The sequence below is a fragment of the Anomalospiza imberbis genome, chromosome 12 (assembly GCF_031753505.1).
Source record: "Anomalospiza imberbis isolate Cuckoo-Finch-1a 21T00152 chromosome 12, ASM3175350v1, whole genome shotgun sequence".
In the NCBI taxonomy this organism is placed as follows: Eukaryota; Metazoa; Chordata; class Aves; order Passeriformes; family Viduidae; genus Anomalospiza; species Anomalospiza imberbis.
Window position 1 is genome coordinate 14,061,414 of NC_089692.1, and position 18,790 is coordinate 14,080,203.

Consider the following 18,790-nt stretch of genomic DNA (forward strand, 5'->3'; position numbering starts at 1 on the left):
CCGCTTCCTGTTCCGGGCCGCGCGGCCATGGCGGCGGCGGCCGCTCCGCCGGGCGGGGCGAGCCCGGGGCTGGCGGCGGGGGAGCGGTGAGGGGGGCCAGCCCTGCCTGCCCTGTTCCCTTGCCTGCCCTGAGCCCCTGCCTGCCCTGAGCCCCTGCCTGCCCTGAGCCCCTGCCTGCTCTGATCCCCTGCCTGCCCTGAACCCCTGCCTGCCCTCATCCCCTGCCTGCTCTCATCCCCTGCCTGCTCTCATCCCCTGCCTGCTCTCATCCCCTGCCTGCCCTCATCCCCTGCCTGCTCTCATCCCCTGCCTGCCCTGAACCCCTGCCTGCCCTCATCCCCTGCCTGCCCTGAGCCCCTGCCTGCCCTCATCCCCTGCCTGCCCTGAACCCCTGCCTGCTCTCATCCCCTGCCTGCTCTCATCCCGTACCTCTCCCCAACCCTTATCTGTCCCAGCCCCTGCCTGTCCGCCAGTCCCTGCCTGTCCCCAGTTCTTTTCCCTTTCACAGTTCTGACAGTTATAGTTAAGATTGGTCCCAGGAAATTAGTTACTGGGTGATAATAAACAATATGGAAAGAGGTAGAAATAAGTGTTCTCTCCTGTGTGGGAGACTTGCAGAAGGCCAGGCACACTCCAGAGCTATGAGTGTCCCCCTCCACTGTCCAGGCAGGATGCAGCAGGAGCTGTGTGCCCCCAGCAGCGTGGCTTCCTCAACACAAAGCCCTTAGGATGGGCCCTTGCACCCAGAGAAGTGGATGCACTTGGGTGGATTTGAGCAATCTCCTGGGTTTGTGGCTGTGCTTGGGGTGCAGAACTCTTCCCAGCAGGATGGAGCACTGCTTATGGCTTGGTGTCTTGTCTCTTCTCTTGTAGTCTTGTGTGTGCGGACAAGAATGTGGCTTCTCCCAAACTCTACGTCCTGGAGCCATGGATTGCTGACCTCTTGGTGAATTACGAACAACTGGATGAGCGTGAGAATTTCCTGGCTGGGCAGGTGGTGCGGGTAGGTACCCAGAGGGACTGTCCCAAAGTGCTCCAACAGCCTTTGAAATCTGAAATCTGGGAAGTGTGCAGTGCTTCCCACTTCGGTGGCTGTGGATGTGCAACTCTTCCCCCTCAATGTCTCAATGTCTCTGATTTTAAATTTTTTTTTGAGGAGGAAGAGCTTGGTGTCGTACCGCCTTCCTGCGGAACTTGTTCCAGGTCTACAAATAAGAGTTCTTTTTTTTTCCCCCTTCTCCAATCTCTTGGCAGGTCTTGAGTGACTCAACTGCTGCTGACCAGCCTGGGGTCCTCCAGGACGCTGTGGTGCAGGTCTCTGACGGATCCTGCTTCATCCGTGTGGTCATTACAGCCGAAGCTCTGCAGGCAGAGGAAAAGTGCGTTCCACCGTGACTTGGCGTGGCTGGGACAGCAGTTCTCCACAGCTGCTGTGAGGAGCTGGGGCTCCTGCCTGGCCTTGTTTCAGGTTGTGTTAAGCTAAAGCAACCTCAGGGTGGGAATTTGGTGTGGAAAAGCTGCTAAGAGAAGAAAACTGGAAAGCCCTTGCTCCAGTGTCTGCTGGTTGGGATGGGCAGGGATCCATGGCAGAAGCTGTGATGCCATTAGAAAGGACTGTAGAGCCCTTGGGTTTTGTGGATGGAGCCAGATCATTAACCATGGTAGCCTGGGCTGCTCCTCAGTGCTTTCCTCCATGTCCCCATTTGGGCACTCTTAAGCTATTGGGGTGCTGGTAGCAGAGAGCCAAGGATGAGCAGCAGGAAGAAGCTGCTCTTGGGCATGAATTGCTAAGGAATAAGGAGCCCTTGGTGCCTGCTGCTCATGCTGAGACATGAGCCAGAATGGCCCGGTGTGGTTGGCAGAGCTCTTGTGGGAGCCCCACTGTGTGTCAGGGGGGGTCCAGCTCTGTTCTTCAAGGCACTCCTGCTCTGCTCCTTTTCAGCGCCCACCTGCAGCTCAGGCTGTCCAGCCTTAATTGCAGAATTATCGTCCTGCAGAAGTACACGGTGTGTTTTCAGGACGAGGCCAGACTGGTGAGTGCTCTGAGGAGTGGAAGCAACCTGTTCCTTTACCTTGCTGTGCTTCCTGCACTCTTGCCTGCTTCCAGCTGCTCCCAGGAGCTGAAGGCAGGTGATGGGTGGCCTTTCATTTTCATCTGCAGCTCCTGTGCAGAAGGTGACCTGGGCAGGGATGAGCCCTTGCTGGGGATGGGGTACATCTTTCCCAGGGTCACCTGGCTGTCACCTCTGCCTGTTGGGCAGCTGCAGAAGGCCTGCGTGGGCTGGTGGCAGAGCAGCCCACTGTCCCCTTGCAGTGGTTCAGAGGTGTCCCCACAGACTCCCCTGGGCTGGCCCACCCTGGCGTGTGGCTCTTGCAGAGCCATCAGCTGACACAGGAGGATACAAACTCCCCTTTGAAGGGGGGCTGTCCTTATTGAGGGGACCTTCTCTTAGACTGAAGGGTTGGTGGCAGAGCTGGTATGGGTGTGGGAGTGCTGGCTGGCCCCAGGGAAGGCAGGGGCAGTGGTGGGACTCAGAGGTGCCTTAGAGGCTCTGTCTCCCCACAGGAGGACTGCGAGTTTTACCTCACGGCCCAGCAGTTCATCGTGCTGCCCATGCAGAGGCAGAGGATGGAATCATCCGACGGGTATGGCCCATGGGATGGGTGGGTGGGGGCTGTGTTCAGGGGGCCTTCATCATCTTCCCCACAGCAGCACTGACCCTGGGAGTCCTGATGTGACCTGCCTGTGGCAATCCCTTTTGAAGGTGGGATTGTCTCCAAGGCAAGGGAGAAGGGAGATGGGGGTTTGGAGGGAATCAGTAAACTGGCTTCTCTCTTGCTGCAGGAACCAGGACCCCTCAGTGGTGAAGAAGATAAAGGAGCTCTGGCTGTGAGTATGGGGCTGAGGGATGTATCCAGGTACCCTGAAGTGTGCAGCCTCAGACTGGGGTTAGAGCAGGCTGGCAAGGGCTGGCACAGGTTATGGCAGCTCCTGGTTAACCTGTGTGACTCCTTGCCCTGGAATGTGACAGTGTTGAATAGGCTGTGAAAAATGAAATTGTGGTGGCACATTGCCGACCTTTTCCTCTGAGCTAGGAGGAAACACCTGTGGGGAGCTTGTTCCTACCAGTGGTGGGCAGCACAGCTGCGTGGGTGAGCCCTGCACAGCTCATTCTTCATGGAGATCCAATACTGGAGATCCTCAGGGCCTTCAATCAGTCCATCTCCAGGGGTGAGGCTTCCTGATGGCTATTCCTGGCATACTGAGCATGTGGCCAGTGGCCAGATTAGCACCCAGTGGTGGATCCACTACTTTCACAAGCTGCTTCTTCCAAGCCAGGGTGCTTGATCTGTGACCAAGAACTGTGTATGTCCCAGCCCTAACCTGGCTTTGTCTTCTCCTTGGTCATTACAGGAGGAATCTTGCTGTGAGGAATGCTCCCAGCTCAGGTAAAGGGTTGTGGGGGGCATGCAATGCTCTGACTGCCTGGGGGAGCCCTTGGGTTTCCTCAGCTTGGTCCATGTTAGGCAGAGGTAGCAGAAAACTGGTGAGATCTCACAAGTGTACATTGCTAAGCCCAAAGCAGGAAGAGATAATGCTGACAGCTAAAGCAGAGTGGGACATTAAATGCCTGTGCTCATGCTTCTGGTCCAGGATGTGTGAAGAAAGGAGACATAGTTTCTAGAAGCAAAGGAAATGCAGAATTGTGGGTGTTCCCACAGGTTTCAGTGTCATGACAGTCGCCAAGTCATGCAGCAGAGTAAAAGTGTTTGCAAGTGAGGCTTGCCTGAGTTCAGCTGTCTCCTCCACTGATGTCTGTGTTCTTGCTCTAGAGCCCTCTGTCTCTCAGCTGATTGATGCCATAGGACAGAACCAGCTGGAGATTTTGAAGGAAAATGCTGAGGAATGCTTGGATTTATGGAAATCAAAGGAGAAGCCAGTGACAGTGGAGGACGAAGTTCCCATCACCCAGTGGGAGGCAGAGCGCAAGAAGGAGGTCAGTCTGTCTGCTGGGACCAGCTGAGACAGGGCTGGGACAGCTTGGGGTGCTCTGGTGGGTGGGAGAAGGAAGGGAAAGGACAGTGGGCAGAGCTGGAGGTTTGCTGGGGAGGGAGATGGTGTTGGGTTGGCAGGTACAGGTGGACTCCTGCATCTGGAGAGGGACTGCCCAGCAAAAACCTTGTCACATGTCTCATTTCAGCAGGGTGAGGACGTTTTCACAGTTCCAGTCAGTGCCCTGGTGATCCCTCCTGAGGAGGAGGAGGCAGTTGTTTGTGATTCTTCTGAGGCAGCGTCTGCAGGGTACACAGGTAGGCAGTGCAGCACCCAGGCATGTGAAATCAGGGGCTCCCTAGGGTGGGGAGAAGAGTCCCCTTGCTCTGGGTGTGCTTCATGCTGGGGATATGACCAGCAGTGCCCCTTTCATTGCAGATACAAGCCAAGCAGCTCCTGGAAAGAGTAGTGATGACAGGACAGTGCCAGGAGACCTGAGTGCCGTATCTCAAATCAGCTGTGAGTAGCAGAATCTCCAGATCCTGGAATGATTTGTGTTGGAAGGGACCTTAAAGAATATCTAGACCCAGTCCCTGCCATGAGGAGGGACACATTCCACTAGACCAGGTTGCTCTAAGCCCTGTCCAACTTAGCCTTGAACACCTTCCAGGGCTGGGGCAGCCACAACTTCACTGGGCAACCTGTGCCAGGGCCTCCTCGCCATCACAGCGAAGAATTTCTTAAAAATATCTAATCTAACCCTGCCCTGTGTCAATGTGAAGCCATTCCCCTTTGTCCTGGCACTCCATGGCCTTGTCTAAAATCCTTCTCCAGCCCTCTTGGAGCCTCTTTAGATACTGGAAGGTTCTTGAAGGTCTCCCTGGAGCTTTCAATTCTCCAAGCTGAATAACCCCAACTCTCTCAGTCTGTCTCCATAGCAGAGGTGCTCCAGCCCTTGGATCATCCTCATGGCCTCCTAGGAACGCTCCAGATCCCATCCAGCCTTTAGTTTCCTCTACAGTTGGCTCAGCCCATCTCCTTGGATTGAGTGGAGGAGGTACTGGTGTGGCCAGGTCTTTGGGAGACCTCGAGCAGGCAAGGGATGGTCCCAGTCCTCAAGCTTCTTGAAGCTGCAGCTTTGGTGTATTGTGGGAGCACAAGAAGTCATTTTGATGCCCTCACTGAGCATGAGTCTCCTGCCCTGATGTGGGCTCCTCACTGGCTCTGGCTCAGCACCACGATGGTTTTGTGTCACCTTACTTGGCTTGGTGTCACCAAGCTCTGCAGAATTACCTGTGGAAGCTCTCTGTAGAGGAGGAGCTGAAGGGAAGACCTGTCCTGGACAGTGCAGGGTGTAGGAGAAGGCCTTCTTCATACCTGCCTGCTCTCTGGGCAGTGTCTGCCTCTCCACTGCCTGCCCTATGAGATCTTGGAAAGGGTCTTACTGGAATATGCCACCTTTTGGGCTGGAAAGGGCTGCAGAGCTCCTCTCAAGAGCTGTCTCTGAGACCTTGTGCACAGGGGACACAGGGAATGGGCAGCTGCTTTCTTTGCCAAAATCAACCCTCTGGCTTCTTCACTGCAGGTGCCGCATCACCGACCTTGTCAGACAGCCTGGAGGGATCCATGGACAACCCCTGGAACAGGATGCCCTCATTGTCTTTGACCCCAAGCTCTTCAGATGGTGAGTCCCCATGTCCCAGGGCATCTGGCCTGCCTTCCTGGCAGGAGACAGCTCCTCTCTTCTCAATGGGTGTAGCTCACCCTGGATGCTGGCGTGATTTCCCCTGGCCATAAAGCAGTGCTGTGGTGTTCCCATAGCCCTGGACCTGCATCATTCCAGCCCTGACACTCTCCCTGTGTGCCAGGGCCCTGCTCACATTGATGATGCTCTTCCTCTTACTAGAGAAGACCTTTCAACCTGAGCCTCCCCTGAAGACCCAGAAAGATGTGGCTGCTGACAGCAACACCACCGACCTGTTGGAAGTGTGTAGCCAGAGCTCTCCCGAGGGCTCGCCCCGGGGAGGGCCAGCACAGACCTCCTCTCCGTCCCTGCTGCACCGCTTCAGCAATCCCAGTCCAGCGGAGATCAGCACCAGTGAGGCGGCATCAGCTGCGGAGGCAGCCTGGGGTGCCCTGTGTGCTGATCAAGGCCAGCAGGCATCCAGGGGCTCTCAGGCCACCCTGCCCACTCTTTCTCCAGTTTTTCCAGTCTTTCCCAGCAGCAGCTTGCAATTGCCACCTGGCAGGATTCCTCACAGGGAGCAGGCCTGCTCCAGTGGCTCAGCTTCCTCTGCAGATGCGTTGAAGCCTGGACTGGCTCACGCCAGGACAAAGGGAGGAGAGACTGTGGGTGCCAAGAGGAAGCTGGTGGAGGAAGATGAGCAGGCCCCCAGTGGGCAGCAGCACCTCCCAGGCACTTCGAAGGGCAGGGGGAAGGGCAGAGGCAAGAGCTCGTGTGGTGCAAAGAAGAGCAGAAAGGAGACAAGGCTGCGGCGTAGAAAGGAGCTTGAGGAGGAAGAGGAGGAGGAGGAAATGGAGAAGGAGGAGGAGGAAGAGCAAGCATCCCCCGCAAGAGCTGGGCCCACCTCCAGGCCAGAGCAGTGCACAGCTCCAGAGCTGGTAAATATGAAGCAGCTGGTGAGGTCCCCTGAGGGCTGGGGGTGCCTGGGGAGGTTCTCTGTGCCCACACCACTGGTGTCCATCCCCAGGATCTTTCCTCAGCAGGCTAGTGGAGATGGGAAGTTGAATGTAGGTGTCAGTGTAGATGATGGAGGATATGGGAACCCTGAGGGAATCACGAGGGAATCATGTAATCACTTAGGCTGGAAAAGAGCTCCTGAGATGGAAGTCTAACCATTCCCCAGCACTGCCAAGCCCACCACTGAGCCATAGTCCTAGCTGTCATATCCACAGGCCTTTAAATCCCTCCAGGGATGGTGAAGATGTGGTTTAGCCTGAGCTAAACAATTGGGTAGGAACAAACAATTGCTGGAGCATCTTCTGAGCTATCTGGGTAAAAGAAGATCAAAAGGGTGCTGTGGCTGGAGCAGACCCATCCCACCCTCCCCTTTGCTTTTGTAGTTCGTGGAGAGACCACCCCAGTACCAGTACGAGGCACCGAGTCCTGAGCTCTGCCAGCAGGTACAATCTATCAGGTCAGTGCCATATCAGCCATGGACTCGTGGCTGTCCCTTGTTCCTGCAGTGGGACTCACATACCTATAGTGAGTCCCCAGCCTCTGCCCTACCCCTTGTCACCAGCTACCCCAGTGGTATGTCCACACCTGGGTTTCTTCTCACCCTTGCTCCTCCTGTCTGGTTTCTCAGGATCTCAAAGGCAATGCTGAAGTGGGCATGCTGGATACTGACTGAGGAGGAGGACTCCTGAGCCCAGCCCATCTTTCATTACTTTGTTTCTTCAATGGGTCTGTCAGAACACTGGGAAAGTGGCTGGGGGAGGGATGTGGGGATACTAGAAGCTCTGTGCCCCAGGGGACTGCTGAGTGGGCTGGCCTGGCTGCAGAGACCCTGGTTCCAGGGGTGTTGGCATATGACCTGTTGAAAGCCGATACCCTCAGTGCCAAGAGGGGAGAAAAGCATTCATTCAGGCATGCCTTCATGTGAGCCAGCATCCCCCTCCCACCTCTTCATCCTTTTCAAATGCCTTGTCCCAGCAAGTGGCAACAAGAGGTGACCCAGTGTCACCATAGCAGCAACGGCAGAGGCCCCACAAGCTGATCCTGCTCCGAAGGTACCCCAGGAGCTTGGATGGTTTATTGAATGAGTTTAGGTAGGGTCCTGCACTGTTTATTACAAAAAATATCCTGCAGGGTTATGCTGTAGAAATTAAAAATTGTATATTTTTTAAATACACAGCTCTTGTATTAAAAAAAAAAAAAGAAAAAGAAAAAAAACCAGAACAAGCATCTTGCTTTGTCGTAAACATCCGTGTAAGGAATGCGTTTGGTCCGGAGCAGAGGGCAACACAGGAGAAAGCCACTGGGGTGTCAGGATCACGCTGGTGCCGTCAGGGAGCTGCGGGGATGGAGCTGCGTGCTGAAAGGCGGTGGGTCGTGGTCCCGCTGATGGAAGCCTGTGTCTGGCGGGGGCTGGAGAGAGCAGTACCCCATGGGGTCAGGAGCTGGAGTGGTGGAAGTGCCTTGGGAACGCTACCTAAAAATAGCTGGCTGCCTAAAATCACCGTCTCCCCCGCTGCAGCCCACAGCGACAGAGGGCATGGGGAACTGCGACACCACTGGATGCGTCCTGCAGGCTCTGACAGTCCCTGGGCATCCTGGGCAATGCTGGTGGCCCGGCTGTCCCCATGGCGAAAATTGGGCGATGCCATCATTGGTACATCCACGCCAGCCTGGTGCCCCATCTATCCTCTCTGCACCCCAGCTGCCAAGCACCCCGGCATGGCGCACTTGCTTGCAGGGTTTTATAGGGAACAGCGTGGTGACATGCAGGGGCTTCACTGTCCCAGGGCCGGCCCCTCCTGGCCCGGCACTGGGCGTCTTTGGTCTACGGCAGCTGAGTCTTGTGCATTCCCAACAGTTTGTGCCAGGGCTTGCGGCTGCTCACCCTCAGTGCCTGTGCCAGCCTGCGGCTCCTCCAGCCCGGCACGGGGCCAGTCCTGCAGCGTGGCACCTACAGAGGTCACAGGTGCTGGTATAAGCATGGGGGGACCCTTGGTACCCCAACACCTGCTTTAGCAGGGAGGGAAACATCTCACCTTCAGCATCCGAGGTTGGTCCAGGCTCACCCTCCATCTCTGAGAGGGATTCGTGCTTGGTCCTGTGCCTGAGCACAGGCGAACGCCGCAGGCGCAGGGGAACGGCGCCCACTGGGGGAAACACAACCCAGCCCCATGTTAGGGCGGGGCACAGTGGCCTGGCTCCTGCTGGAACTGAGCCCAATGCTGCATTCCCCTCGGGAACTTCCCAGTGTGGCAGTGCCATTGTCTATCACCCACCAGCTGGGAGAGGCAGCAACAGCACACATGTGGAACACCACCACCCACCTCTGTTGGCAGGTAGGTGCAAGAAGGGCTTGGGGTCCCACTTCACACCCAACTTACTTCCCAGTTCCGCCGGGCACTCTGGCTCCCTGAGCTGCTCCTCGTGGACGGACAATGCTCGGCGGCTGGTCCCCCGTGGCGCTGCCAGCCGTGCCATCAGCCGGTTGTCTGTGTAAGCAATGGGGAGGTGTTATTGGAAGATGGCCCACACCACCTCACTTGGCAGGCCCCATCAGCACCCAGCACCCACCGTGTGCTTGGCTCCCTGCTGCCCTCCATCCCAAGGGCTCCAAGAACAGGCCAGCAGCGGAATGAGGCAACCATGGGCACCTCGTGCATCCCTACCTTCAGTACTGGGTGGTGTGGGCAGGGTGGGCAGGGTGCCAGCACCCACCTCCCCACCATGGCTGACCCTCCGTGGCAATGCCACCGGCACATTCCTGCCCAGCCGTGGCAGGCTGCTGCTCCAGCCCTCCCGGCCTCCGGACTCCAGCAGCCCGCTGGGCTCTGCTAGGGTGAAGGAGCGCCGGGGCTGGTCGGAGCTGGTGGCCGGTGGCTCAGCAGGCAGCTGCCTTCCCAGGGCTTTCCAGGTTGGCCTGGGCTCGGCGCCGGGCTCCGTCCTGGCGGCTGGGCTGCGGAAGGGTGTGTCTGTGGGGCAGGCAGGATGGAGCTGTGGGCCTCCAGAAGTGACAGCCCCAGGGATGGTTCTTGGTGCTGGGAACCAGCCTGTAGTCAGCCCAGGGACTGGGCAATGGGCTGGTGTCCATCTGGCAACACCAGGGATGGGCACCCATGGGAGTAAGGCACCCTCCCGAAGGTGAAATTCTGCCCACGTGCCTGTGCCCACCGGTCCCTGTTGGCTCCAGTCCCCATGCTTGGTGTTAGGCAGGGGGATAAAGCCCTCTGCCCCAGGGCCTGGTGTGACCCTCCCAGCACGCACTGCTGACCCACCTGTGGACACAGAGTGTGTGCGGGCCTTCAGGGATGGGGGCGAGTCTGCAGAGCTGTCTACGATGTCCCCTGCAAGCACAAGCCACCGGCCAGCATCACTGAGCTGGGGTCTGCCCAGTGCCACCAAGGAAAAGATGTAGGACCCACAGCTAGGAGTCCAAGGGGGCCTGCCCATGGCCACCCATGGGTGCCCAGCTGGGTTGGGGGTCAGGGCAGGGAGGGAGCAGCCCCTCACCATCTGAGCCGGCTTTCTTGATCTCGCTGTCTTTGCTCTGCAAGGGGGAAAAAACTGGTAAGAGGGGGTATCAGGGAGGCAGTGCACACAGAGACAATGGGTGCAGAGAGCAGAGTGCTGCTGCCAGGCTCTGATGTGGCTGCAGGGGATGGGTGCATGCCAGGAAAGGAGGGACAGACTGACAAACACCATGCAGTGTATAGGAATTCACCCCTTGCAGAGGGTTAGGTGACAGGGCAGAGGCTATGGGCAGTGGCAGCACAGAGCTGGGTGTTGCCATTCCCAGTGGGGAGATGTCCCCACTCTAAGGACCACCATCTCCTACCACCCTGGAGGGGCAGGGTTCATCCCAAAAATGGAACCAGTTCCCACCTGCTGCTTCTTGCTCTCAGCAGCCGGGCCCTTGGTGACGCCGATGCGATGGAGCATGACCTGCACGCGCTGCTCGAAAGAACTGGACAACTCCCCCTCGCTCTTCTCCAGCTGCCTCTTCTGCAGGAGAGACACAACTCTGCCAGGAACATGGACCCACCACAGCACCTATGGCACCCACACTCCTGCCTGCAGGGCACCCACATTCCCAACCCCAGGCATGCTGCCAGGAGATGGTGACATGGGCACGACCCAGGGGGATATCCCCAGCCATCACTCCAGTGTCCTCGCATTCCCTGGTAACCCCACCGGCGTCCGTGGATGGGAGCAGCACCCACCAGGTGAGCTGAACAGTGGTGGTGGCTTGGTGATTGTGACAGTGCTTACCTTGTCATGCCTGACCCCCATTGCATCCTCGTCCTCCCCGGACAGCAAGATGAGTGACTGGGATTTGCCCTCTCGAGAGTACTTGGGCCTGATCCTCCGGGCAGAGTCAGGGGTCTGGCAGTGCTCAGGCTCTGTGTGGGGCTCGGCAGAGAGACCCCCCTCCTCCGATTTACTCAGGGGCTTCCCTGACTCGCCTGCCTTGCTGGGGGCTCGTAAAATGTCACTGAGCATCGAGCGCCTGCTCCTAGGGGCAGTGGGACCACCCTCGGGCTCCTTCTCACACCTCGAGCCCCGGCTGGATTTGGGTTTCTTGAAGGCAAAAAAATTCCCAATTTTCTTCTTGAGGGTGCGGGAACCAGAGGGAGCCAGAGGGGCTGAACCCGGGCAGGTCTCCGGAGTCGTGGGGCTGGGGAGAGATGAAGCATAGGAAAAGGTGAGCTCCAGGCTGCCAAGAGGTAAGGGATCAGTTTTTTCACCCTGCCCACCCAAAAGGGATGGATCCAGACCCTGGACACTCCACCTGAGATGGCAGTGTCTATTCCAGCATAGTTCCTATGGGTGCTGCCTCATTGCCTCCCCACTGTGGAACAGACTCTATGGCCACATCTGGCACACCATTGCTGCCATCCCATTCCTCTTCCCCCAGCCTTGCCCTTGGCAATATCCCCGGGTGTGCTGCTTTCCCCAGCATCCCTTTTGCACTGGGACCAGCAGCGTTTGCAGGGAGGCTGCTGAAACCTGGGGATGGCTGTGTGCTGGGCATGTGAGGGGCCCTGAGCAGCCCCCGGGCTTACGGCAGTGTTTCTGTGATGAGCCTCTTGGCAAAGAAGTCCTCCAGCCCCTCGTCCACACGGGTAATGCTCCTGTCCTCGCTGTTCTCACAGGCCACAGGCTGCACCTGTGAGGGACAGCTGCTGTCAGCCCAGCACAGGGAAATGGTGCCCCCGGGCATGAAGGTGTGTCCCCCACCCCTGGGCATGAACAAGTGGGTGCCCCTGCAGGATGGGTGCTGGCACGTTCCATCTTGTACCCAGCATTAAAGCCAAACCACGACGTTATCAGCTGCACCCGAGCTCTAATCCTGCTCCCTCCCTTGAGCACTGGGAGCTCCAGGCAGCCCCAGGCTCCTTGCAACCCCTTGCCCAGCACAGTGGCTGAGGTATGGCACTCATACTGTGGGAGAAGCCTTTGGCAGGGATGCTCCCTCCGTCTGAGCTCCAAGAAAGGGACCTCTCTGCTGCTGGCAGGTAAGGGAGCAGGTGACCTGCAAGGACCCACATCTGCATCCTTCAGATGTAAGTCCAACCTTGGACTGCCACCACAGTCTGCATGAGAGCCACCTGCTCCATCCCCATAACAAAGTGGTCCACGCCATGGCCAAGCCTTCCTCCATGGCACCTTCCTCTCCCTGGCATGTGCCACTGCATCAGTGGCATCCTATCGATGAGAGGGAGGCACTTCCCCATCGGTGGCATTTCAATCCATAATGACTTTTCATTACGGCTGGATTGATGCCGCTCAGGAGCCGTTCCAGCCATCTGAGATCTGCTCTCCCTGTCATATCACATCCATCAAAGCCTGTACTTGCTCAAGCCTTGGCCCACCCTGGCTGCCAGGCATGCCTGTCCCACTGCACGGTGATGGCACCTTGGCCCTGCCAACCTCCAGAACCCACCCTGTCTGTGGGACACAGCTCCTGCCTCCCCTCCGGCCCCGTGCCAGCCCTGATCCCACCATGATCCAAGGGCAAGCATCACCACAGCCGTGCAAGCCAGGGCTTTCCAGCAAGTGAAATGATCCAGCTGCATCACGGTGGCATGGGGATGAGGTGATGCCAGTAGGATCCAGCCCCAGGGACAGTGACAGAGCTGGACTCGCCACTGACTGCACCCAAAAGTTACTTTTCCTTTGGGAAGGGGGGTGCAAAGGCAGGATCCCCCATTCAGTTGCCTTTTGGATGGGGGGAGCACAGCCCACCTCATCACGGCTGGAAGAGCCCCACCAGCATCACAGGGAGCCGTGGTGGCCACCAGTGCTTCAGGGATGATGGATTTTGGATAAGGGGGAGCAAATGGAGCTCAGGAGGGAGGCAGCTGGAGCCATTGCCGAACACATCGCTGGCCCTCTGCACCCAAACTCTGCAGGGTTTTTCATTCCCCTCCTGGCTCCCACAGCTCAGCATCTCCCAGTGGGGAGCAGGAAAGAGGATGGATGATTCCCCTCGCCCCCCCCAGCCCCCTTGCCCATCCTTTCAGGCTGCCCCCCGAGGAGGAGGAGGCTCCGGCAGCAGCTGAAATGCAGAATAATAAACCCACCGCGTCTTTGCGCATCTTATTTTCCTGCCTTGCAACAAATACTGACCGCAATAATTCACCCAAGCGGAAAAAAAAATGGGAAAACCACACCGAATACACCCCACCTCCCTTGCCAGCCGTGCCCTCACTCTTACATTCGGCTTGCTGGGCGGCTGCTTGTGCCGGCGGTTGGGCCGGGGCCTGGCTTTGGTGCAATGCTCCAGCTTCTCGCCGGCGGTCGGCAGGTCCATAAGGAATCCAGTGGCGGTGGCAGGCTGCGTGGCGGGGAGCGAGCCGCTCGCAGGCTCAGCATCCTTTGTGGAGGCAGGGCGTGCCGGCGGCGCGGCGGGGCTGAGTGACGGCGGCGCCCGGTGAGCTCGGAGCCCGCTGGCGTCTCGACCCGCTGCCGGCTCCAGCTCCGAGACACCTACGAGAGGCGAGAGGGTCCCTGTTGACACCCGCCCTCGCCAGGCCTCCCCATCATCATCATCATCACCGACGCCGTCACCTTCGCCCACGCGTGGAGGGCCAGCGAGCGGGGCACCGGCTCCGCCGCGGGGAGGGAGCGCGGCCGTGCCCGCCCGGAGCGTGCGTGGCGGCTTTGCGGCGCAGCCTGGGATGGATCCTGCCACCGCCGCTGGAGACTTGCGTGCAGGGGATGATGCTGCGGGGGGATTGTGGGGGGATGCTCAGGCAGGGGCCGAGCCGAGCCCCGCAGCCAGCCCTGAGACCTGCAGCAGGCAGCAGTGGAACGGCACGAACTCTGCCAGCGCTGTCCCAGCGAGCAGCGCTCACAAACACCCGCTTTGCTCTGCAGGCAGCTTCTTACTCCCCCATGTACCCTCTGGGTGGGCAGCAGGGTGCTGCGGGGCTCAGGGATCCCCTGGGGACACAGGGGCACTGAGTGCTGGAGTCTGCATGGGCTCTGCTTCAGCCAAAGCAGAGTGGCCCATCAGCTGCTCCTTGTCTGTGCCCCCCTGAGAATTGCTCCCCTCCCAGGCTGGTGGGGACAACACCAGCAGCAAGGGAAACCCATGGGCAATGTCTTCTCCCCAGGTGAGTTGGTTGAGTGAGTGATGTCTATGTCCAGGGTGGCCGTGGGAGATACCATGGCACCTGCAATCACAGACAAACCTCCTATCCCTAGCTGGCTCTGTGGGGAGGGAGTTCAGGACATTTACTCCACTGCCCAAGGGCACTGAACTAGCTGAGGCCCAAAACCAGCACAAGAGCAAGGTCAAGGTGAGCTTCCCCCACAGACCCCCACCAGAGTGCTGGGAGAGGCTCTCTGAAGGGTCCAGACCTTGCTGCCCTCAGCCCATGACCATAGGGGGCTTGGACCATGAGGCTACCCCGTTGCTGCTGCGAGCCCCCCGCCCCTGCTGTGCCCTGTGGAGGCAGCGTGGCACCCACTGAGCCGCAGCAGAGGGACAGTTCCACAGTGACCTTACTTCTCACAGTTGGTGTGGGCCGAATGCTCCTGAAGTGCTTGTTTCTCCTCCGCAGGGCCATCTTGTACTGCAGGGAGAGAGGGATGGTGGCAGCTCCTGCGTGGACAGGCTGGCTGTGTCAAGACATCCCATGGCAGCCAGAGCCAGCCAGGCTTCACCCAGTGATGGGTGTAATCCCTCCATCACCCCGAGGCTCCCAGGGCTGCACCCCTTCATCTTGTCCCAGCTCCAAAACCCCCCATGATGCTGGATTGGATACTTCCCCATCCAGAACCATGCACTATACTGGATCCCAGGTCCCAAGGCAGCAACAGCAGTACAAGGTTCAAGCAGCCAGGCCGCCACAAGGACACGTTCCGGTGCCAGCAGCATGGCCTGGCAGGCTGATGGTCCCATTTCCCAGCACAAATTGCCTTAGCACTACCCTGGGGGGTGCCGGGGGCTGCGTGCTCGCGGAGAGGCTGTGGTGTTAAGCCCGGCATCATCCGGTAAGGCGGATAAAGGGCGGTTATACCGCAGGCATCACGCGGCGGCAGTGGGTCCCGACCCTACCTCCTCTGCGGCGAGGTCCAGAGGATTCCTGCCCCTCGCCAGCACGGTGGCATCGTCCTCAGCCGACTCCGGCGGCAGCACCAGGAGGTCGAGCCCCTGCTTGGAGAGGCTCTCTGCCTAAAACCATTAGGAAGCGCTTAAATTATCCCAGGGGCTGAAGAGTGCTCGGCTGCCCTGTGTGCTCTGCGCTGCTCTGCTCCCTACCCACGGCTGGGATTTGTGAGCGGATTTAGGCCTGATTAGCCGGTGTCCAGCCCAGCGCAGCCGCCCTGCTGCAGGAGTGGCTGGTGCCTGGCGTCACCCCAGCACCCCCCACCACACGGCAGCAGCGCTGGGACTTTGCACAGGGTGTTAATTATTGCTGTGACCACACCGGGAGAGGATTACCTGGGAGGAAAACCAGCCTGGGTGGGAATTGTCCTGCTTCCCAGACTGAAAATCCATGGTCACAGCATTGGTGTCCAGGTACCTGGACAATGCTGGCAGACCCCCATCCTGCATCCCAGCCCCACATCCACATCCCCAGGTGCTGGCAGCCCCCAGCACTCACCAGTTTGCACTGGGCGATGGTCAGGTCTCCCAGCACGGCATCCACGATGCAGTCAGCTACAGCGGCTGTGACGGACAGCTTGATTTCACTGGGAGCAGAAAGAGGGGTCTCAGGGCCAGCACCCACCAACCCTGCAAGCCATGGGGCCATCTCCACAGGGAGGGCTTTGCTGAGGAGATGGATGCTTGGCTGTGGCACACAGGGGCTCCCAGGACATGCCCATGTGCTGCGGCTTGCTGGGTCTGTGCTGCCAGAGCAAGAATGGGAATAGGCACTGGCTGGGATGGACAATGCCAAATGCATCCCATTGTTGATGGTCACGGCCAGCCAAGGGGATGTGTCTGCAGGAACATCATCACCCCACGGGTTTCCCCAGCACCCTAGGGACTCATCCAAAGAGGATCCAAGCAGGAAGCAAAGCTACAGCTGGAAAAACACAGCAGCAGGACGCAGCACACCCCTACCACAATGTGGGGAGAGGAGAAGATGCTAGAGAGCCCCCAGAATGCTCCTCTGGCCCCATGGGTCAGTGCCAGTGACTGAGCGAGAAGGAAGAACAGCACATCACCCACTTCAGCTTGCTGAAGACATCGGTGACCATCTGGTCCAGGACGGCGCTGAGGCTGAGGTGGTCCTGGAGGCAGATCTGCTCCGACATGGCATTCACCAGCTGATCCCTGACCCCGCTCTTCTGCACCACAGCTGGGCACAGGCCGTGTGCCGTGTCCAGCACCGCCTGCATGATTGCCTGAAGTTTGGGGAGGAAAGGAAGGTTTCTGTTTCTTTTCTATCAGGATCCACATGGCTTTCAGTAGACACCAACCCCCTTATCCTTGGGCCAAGGCTGATGGATACCCCGTGCTGCCCATGGGTGCTCACCTGGATTTCCCGGCTGCAGGTCTGTGATGCTTCCTCTGTGAGACACTCCAGCTTGTGCTGCAGCTTGCCATTCTGGTAGGGGGTGTTTCCCGCCTCATACAAGAGGGGCAGGATCTGACAAGGGAAGAGAGATGGTGTGGATCATCTCATGTCACCTCATCTTCTCTCCCCCTATTTCCATGCACAGCCTGCACCCATGGCTCTCCCATGGAAGAGCATCACCTGCATCAGCTGGGGAGACCCAGTGATCTTTTGGCTTTGCTGGGCCAGGTTTGGGCATCCTCGTGCATCACACTCCCTGAGTCCCCTCAATTTCTTCCTGCCACCCACTGACTCTCCTTCCTCTCCTGCACCCCGCTACACTGCCTAACCAACCCTTTCACCACCTTTCCAATGTCAGTACTGTCTTCTTAAATCTCTGCCAGATTAAGTAACCAGGGGGATGCCAGAGAGGTGGGGAAAAGGGGAAAGGAGAGGTGGTTTGAAGAGAAGCAGAAGAGGAGGAGGAAAAGGTGCAATGGAGAGAGAGAACCAAGACCAGGAGGATCAAACCAGGTCTGACAGAGCCAGGAGCTGCCAAGCCAACATGATGAACTTTGTCATGGGCTGATGGAGCATTCTCACTGCTGGGGTGGGATGAAGGTGCCCCAGGGAGGGGTCCCTCATGGATTCAGGGAGGTTTCTCACCAGTGTGGGCATCTGTGGGTTGCAGGGTGTTCTCAAAGCTGGAGCACCCATCTCTCCCAAGGAGGGACATGTGGGCTTGGGATGCCAGAGGAAGAGGGGTTGTAACCCTGTGGGGGGTGTGCACACAGCTGTGTGTCTCTGGGGCAAGGGGACTAAGAGCATTTTGATCTTTGTTCTAGAAGGGAATTTAGAAATTCTCAGCTGTTCTTTAATATTTGTAAGTGCTCGGTGGTGTGCGAATGTTGCATCGACATTCTGGAATTCCCTGACTGCTGGTTAATGATGTCATTAACTAATCAATGCCCTCCTTCGATCCCGAACGAGCTGCAGGGGTTTCCCACACTGTGGACTCACACTGACGGACAGGTTGGCATTCCTGATGGCCTCCTCGGCACAGAGGACGTCTGTCTCCACCTCCCTGCCCGTGCAGGTGCTCAGGATGTCAACATGCTTCTGCACACTCAGGCAGATCTCATTCACCATCTGGAGCACAGAGAGGCTGTGTCATGTGCCAGCGCTGGAGCAGCACTGCCAGTTCCCCTCCTTGCTGTGACTTTCCCAGAGAAGAGTGTGCTTGGAGGGGGCACAGGCAGGTTACAGCCTCCAAGAGCATCCCTGCCTAATAACCAGGGATGCCACACGGCAGGGATTTGCAAGAGTACACGGGGGCAGGAACACACTGTATAGGTTAGCGTAGCAGCAAGTTATCTCAGCAGTGCATATGCATGAAATGCATGGATGCAACCAGCAGGATTCCAGGAGATTTGCTTTCCATCCACCCCCACCCTCACCATGGAACCATGAAATGGTTTGGGTTGGAAGAGATCTTAAAGGTCCTCCTACTCCAACCTCCCTGCCATGGTCAGGGACACCTTCCACTAGACCAGGTTGCTCTAAGCCCAACCTGGGCTTGAACAGTTGCAGAGATCCGGCATCCACAATTTCTCTGAGCAACCTGTTCCATCTCTCCAATCTTCTCTGCCTTCCACTCAGGAAAGGTTAAAAGCATGTTTTTCTGCTTGCAAGAGCTCACATGAGCAAGCTGGGGTCGTTTGGGGCAGGGGAGGAGCAGCCCCATGCAGTAATTTGTCCATCAAACCTGTTCAGAAGAGGTGGTGAGGATGCCCTGCTGCAGCCGGAAGGTCTGTGCCGGCAGCGTTTGCCGCAGCTGGTTTCTCGTCAGGCAGGACTGGAGCTGCAAAGGCAAGAGGCCATGAGCAGTGATGGTGGCACCTGGCCCTGCGTTCCACAGCCCACATGCCCCCACCTTGTGCACGGCCTCCTCCGTCCTCTCGGGGTTGCTGCGGTAGGCCTGCGCCACGTCGCTCATCGGCAGCGGCATCGACTTGAGCGTGTAATTCCTGTGAGGCAGAGGGGGCTGAGCAGGTGCTGCTGCACCCAGGGCTCATCCCCCTT

The 18,790-nt window shown here is 58.2% G+C and overlaps 2 protein-coding genes across 10 annotated transcripts in view; one reads left to right on the plus strand and one right to left on the minus strand.

Annotated features, from left to right (window-relative positions):
- Positions 1–7,919, plus strand: ACD (ACD shelterin complex subunit and telomerase recruitment factor). 7 transcript variants are annotated; one of them, XM_068202935.1, is made up of 15 exons: positions 1–86; positions 874–1,003; positions 1,255–1,379; positions 1,943–2,033; positions 2,567–2,646; positions 2,846–2,890; positions 3,416–3,450; positions 3,835–3,998; positions 4,203–4,311; positions 4,433–4,513; positions 4,920–5,051; positions 5,580–5,678; positions 5,901–6,616; positions 7,079–7,152; positions 7,324–7,919. In XM_068202935.1, exons 1-15 carry the CDS (start codon positions 28–30, stop codon positions 7,382–7,384), a joined length of 2,001 nt encoding a protein of 666 aa, XP_068059036.1. In that variant the 5' UTR covers positions 1–27; the 3' UTR covers positions 7,385–7,919. The 7 variants fall into 7 exon arrangements, with proteins under 7 accessions (XP_068059036.1, XP_068059037.1, XP_068059040.1 ...); XM_068202936.1 differs by having other exon boundaries at positions 4,206–4,311; XM_068202939.1 differs by lacking the exon at positions 4,920–5,051.
- The window catches only part of CARMIL2 (capping protein regulator and myosin 1 linker 2), a 23,367-nt gene continuing 12,330 nt past the window's right edge, over positions 7,754–18,790 (minus strand). Inside the window, exons 23-40 of one of the 3 annotated variants that reach the window (XM_068202933.1) lie at positions 18,642–18,735; positions 18,474–18,569; positions 17,729–17,857; positions 16,688–16,801; positions 16,381–16,556; positions 15,809–15,896; positions 15,259–15,375; positions 14,707–14,773; positions 13,411–13,682; positions 11,756–11,859; positions 10,962–11,367; positions 10,575–10,694; positions 10,203–10,239; positions 9,968–10,036; positions 9,362–9,664; positions 9,077–9,184; positions 8,732–8,842; positions 7,754–8,646 (exon numbers count right to left, since the gene is read on the minus strand). In XM_068202933.1, the coding sequence (XP_068059034.1) occupies positions 8,471–8,646; positions 8,732–8,842; positions 9,077–9,184; positions 9,362–9,664; positions 9,968–10,036; positions 10,203–10,239; positions 10,575–10,694; positions 10,962–11,367; positions 11,756–11,859; positions 13,411–13,682; positions 14,707–14,773; positions 15,259–15,375; positions 15,809–15,896; positions 16,381–16,556; positions 16,688–16,801; positions 17,729–17,857; positions 18,474–18,569; positions 18,642–18,735 (2,587 nt within the window). In that variant the 3' untranslated portion in view covers positions 7,754–8,470. Of the gene's footprint in view, positions 8,647–8,731; positions 8,843–9,076; positions 9,185–9,361; positions 9,731–9,967; positions 10,037–10,202; positions 10,240–10,574; positions 10,695–10,961; positions 11,368–11,755; positions 11,860–13,410; positions 13,683–14,706; positions 14,774–15,258; positions 15,376–15,808; positions 15,897–16,380; positions 16,557–16,687; positions 16,802–17,728; positions 17,858–18,473; positions 18,570–18,641; positions 18,736–18,790 lie in introns of all 3 variants that reach the window. The other 2 variants (XM_068202932.1, XM_068202934.1) reach the window with 2 other exon arrangements.

What these genes read in the sequence shown, in the direction of transcription:
- ACD (XM_068202935.1), top strand. Translation starts at nt 28, where the DNA reads ATGGCGGCGGCGGCCGCTCCGCCGGGCGGGGCGAGCCCGGGGCTGGCG. An exon ending in GAGGAATGCTCCCAGCTCAG is followed by an intron (nt 3,451 to 3,834) that starts GTAAAGGGTTGT and finishes TTCTTGCTCTAG; the next exon opens with AGCCCTCTGTCTCTCAGCTG. An exon ending in AGCGTCTGCAGGGTACACAG is followed by an intron (nt 4,312 to 4,432) that starts GTAGGCAGTGCA and finishes CTTTCATTGCAG; the next exon opens with ATACAAGCCAAGCAGCTCCT.